Source organism: Pipistrellus kuhlii, unplaced genomic scaffold (assembly GCF_014108245.1).
Source record: "Pipistrellus kuhlii isolate mPipKuh1 unplaced genomic scaffold, mPipKuh1.p scaffold_m20_p_136, whole genome shotgun sequence".
Classification (NCBI taxonomy): domain Eukaryota; kingdom Metazoa; phylum Chordata; class Mammalia; order Chiroptera; family Vespertilionidae; genus Pipistrellus; species Pipistrellus kuhlii.
The window spans coordinates 178,774-182,222 of record NW_023425445.1 but is presented as its reverse complement, the minus strand read 5'-3'; the positions used below and the strand labels follow the sequence as shown (position 1 = coordinate 182,222).

The 3,449-nt window shown below is 69.4% G+C and overlaps 1 protein-coding gene across 3 annotated transcripts in view; it reads right to left on the bottom strand.

Moving 5' to 3' along the window:
* Positions 1 to 942: 942 nt before the first annotated feature.
* SBK2 (SH3 domain binding kinase family member 2) overlaps positions 943 to 3,449 on the bottom strand; it is a 7,068-nt gene continuing 4,561 nt past the window's right edge. For all 3 annotated transcript variants that reach the window (XM_045581181.1, XM_036436410.2, XM_036436409.2), the window contains exons 3-4: positions 3,206 to 3,408; positions 943 to 2,005 (exon numbers count right to left, since the gene is read on the bottom strand). In XM_045581181.1, coding sequence (XP_045437137.1) covers positions 1,409 to 2,005; positions 3,206 to 3,408 — 800 coding nt within the window. In that variant the 3' untranslated portion in view covers positions 943 to 1,408. The remainder of the gene's footprint in view (positions 2,006 to 3,205; positions 3,409 to 3,449) is intronic.

The window sequence follows — 3,449 nt, the reverse complement described above, 5'->3', positions numbered from 1 at the left end:
TTTCGGATCCGTTTCAGATTTTGGATAAGGCGGCAGGAGGCCCTGGCCGTGCCCTCCGCCGTGCACGCCCACGCCCCCTCCTCCAGGAAGCTCGCCGGGGTTGCCCCGGACAGGGGCCGTGTCCCAGCCTCGGAACTGAACCTGGATTCAGAGGGCCCTTGGGGTCACACACAGTCCCCCCCCCCCCCGGCGGTGCCGCGGCCCAGCAGGCCCCGGTGTGGGCCCGGGCCAGGCGGGAGTGACACCGGATCCAGCTCTAGTTGTAGCCTCGCGCTGGGCTGGCGGCCAAGGCGGGCGCGGAGAGGAAGACGGAGTGTCTGCACACAGCGCGCTGCCAAGGGGGCCGATGCGAGGGGAGGTGTGAAGGGGCCGGGGCCCAGCTGGTGACGGGCCGTGGCGCCGGCCGCTGCCCCCTCCCTGCCCCTCCCCACGCACTCACACACTCACACAGACACACACACACACACACACACATATATACTCTCACACACACAGACACACACACACACACAGACACACACACAGACACACACACAGACACACAGACACACACACACAGACTCCCACACACACAGACACACACACAGACACACACACACTCACACAGACACACACTCACACACACACAGACACACATACACACAGACACACACACACAGACACACACACACAGACACACACATATACTCTCACACACAAACAGACACACACATATACTCTCACACAGACACACACACACAGACACCCCCCACACACACAGACACACACACACACACACGCACACAGACACCCACACACAGACACCCACAGACACACACACACACACACACACACACACGCACGCGCAGTGTCCTCCCCTCCCCTGAGCTGACAGACCAACAGCCTCACGGAGCGGAGGGGTCAGGTGGACTTTATTTGCAGGGAGGGGCTGGGGTGTGAGGACAAGGCACCCCGCCAAGAGGGCACCCCCAGCAGAGGGAGGGGGGGAGGCGGGCAAAGCCACAGGGGCCCCCTCACTGCACAGGCCTCTGCCCCCGGCTGCGGCTGCGGCTGCTGGGACACAGGAGCACAGGCCAGGCCGGACCGCCTCCAGGAGCTCAGGCCCCAGCAGCGCACACGGGGCAGCTGGCGGGGACTGGGTGCCAGAGCGCAGTGGGGTGGTGACGCCAGGCTGGGGCCCCTGGGGCGGGGAGAGCCCAGGGCCCAGGGGAAGCGTTGCAGGTCCCCAGGAGGCGAGGGGAGGAGCCGGGAGCTCTGCAGGCAGCGGGTGCAGCAAGTGCAAAGGCCCTGGGGTGGATGGAGGCAGGTGCGCGCATGCAGACAGGGAGCCGGAGACCCCGCAGGAGAAGGGATATGGGTCCCCGTTCCTCTGAGTCTCCAGGGCAAGGCGGGGGCCCCAGGCTGCGCCTCACTCTCCGCCCCCCTCCTCCCCGTCCCCCAGCGCCTCGGCCTCCCCGTCCTCCCCGGCCCGCTGCCTCCAGGGCCGGCCCAGGTAGGCGTGCACGGCGCTCACGGGGCTGCGCCTCCGCGGCTCGGGGTCCAGCAGCCCCCACAGCAGGGCGTCGGCCGCGGGCGCCAGGCCGAACCAGGGCTGCGGGCGGTCGGCGGGCAGGCGCGAGGCCTGCCAGGCCAGGAAATCATCGAAGAAGGGGTCGGCGGCGCGCGGCTGGTCCCAGGGGAAGTAGCCGGTGAGCAGGCAGAAGAGCAGCACGCCCAGCGCCCAGGCGTCCAGCGCCGGCTGCAGCGGCAGCCCCGCGGGCAGCGGCGGCGGCGCGCACAGCTCGGGCGCCGTGTAGGGCAGCGGCGGCCCGCGCAGGCGCAGCAGCGTGCCCCGCGGCCGCGTGTGGCCGAAGTCGGCGAGCTGCACCCGCCCGCAGCCCGGGTCGCGCACCAGCACGTTCTCCGGCTTCACGTCCCGGTACACGAGGCCGCGCGCGTGGATGTGCTCCAGCGCCGAGGCCAGCTGCGCCGCGCAGCGCTGGGCCGCGGGCTGCGGGAGCCCCTCCTGCGGGCAGGGGTGAGGTCAGAGGCGGGGCGGGGGCAAGGGCAGGGGCAGGGGCAGGTCAGGGGCGGGGCGGGGTCAGAGCAGGAGAGAGGGCGGAGTCAAGGGCAGGGGCGGGGCGGGGTCAGAGGCGGGGGCGGGGTCAGAGGCGGGGGCGGGGGCAGGGGCAAGGGTGGGGTACAGGGGCAGGGCAGGCTGCTGTCCCTCAGGTAGAGGGAAGGGGATTCTGGCAAATTCAGGTTCTCTCCCCCTCCCCCCAGGGAGCCGACCCAGGAGAACCAAGTCTCAAATAGGTGAGGACCAGGGAGCCCCAGTGTGACCCCATGGACCCCAGTGTGACCCCATGGACCCCAGTGTGACCCCATGGACCCCAGTGTGACCCCATGGAACCCAGTGTGACACCATGGACCCCAGTGTGACCCCATGAACCCAGTGTGACCCCATGGACCCCAGTGTGACCCCATGGACCGCAGTGTGACCCCATGGACCCTAGTGTGACCCCATGGACCGCAGTGTGACCCCATGGACCCCAGTGTGACCCCATGAACCCAGTGTGACCCCATGGACCCCAGTGTGACCCCATGGACCCCAGTGTGACCCCATGGACCGCAGTGTGACCCCATGGACCCCAGTGTGACCCCATGAACCCAGTGTGACCCCATGGACCCCAGTGTGACCCCATGAACCCCAGTGTGACCCCATGGACCGCAGTGTGACCCCATGGACCCCAGTGTGACCCCATGAACCCAGTGTGACCCCATGGACCCCAGTGTGACCCCATGAACCCCAGTGTGACCCCATGGACCCCAGTGTGACCCCATGAACCCCAGTGTGGCCCCATGGACCCCAGTGTGACCCCATGGAACCTAGTGTGGCCCCATGGACTCCAGTGTGGCCCCATGGAATCCAGCGTGACCCCATGGAACCCAGCGTGACCCCATGGAACCCAGTGTGACCTCATGGACCCCAGTGTGGCCCCATGAGGACCGGTGAGGGCTGGTCTGGTGTGGCCCATGGGGACGGTGAGGGCTGGTCCGGTGTGCCCCGTGGGGACCGGTTGGGCTGGCCAGTCTGAGGGTGTGGGTGGCTCTGGGAGGCCGGGGGGCGGGCCGGGGGGTGGGGGCAGGGCGGGGGGCGGGGGGCAGGGGGCGGGGCAGGGCGGGGGCGGTGGCAGCAGCGGCCCCCGGGGGCTGAGGCGCCCACCTTGGGCCGGATGAGGCGGAGCAGGTCGCCCTGCAGCACTGGCTCCATCAGGAAGCTGTAGGAGTCCGCGGACTCGATGCCGATGCCGTAGGCGGCCACCACGCCGGGGTGCGCGCCCAGCGACACGCCCACGCAGAACTCGTACAGGAAGCCCCGCAGCGACGTGGAGGCCTTGGGCAGCTGCTTCAGGGCCAGGGGCGTGCCTGGGAGGGCGAGGGCGGTGGGCTGGGCGGGCTGCCTCCTG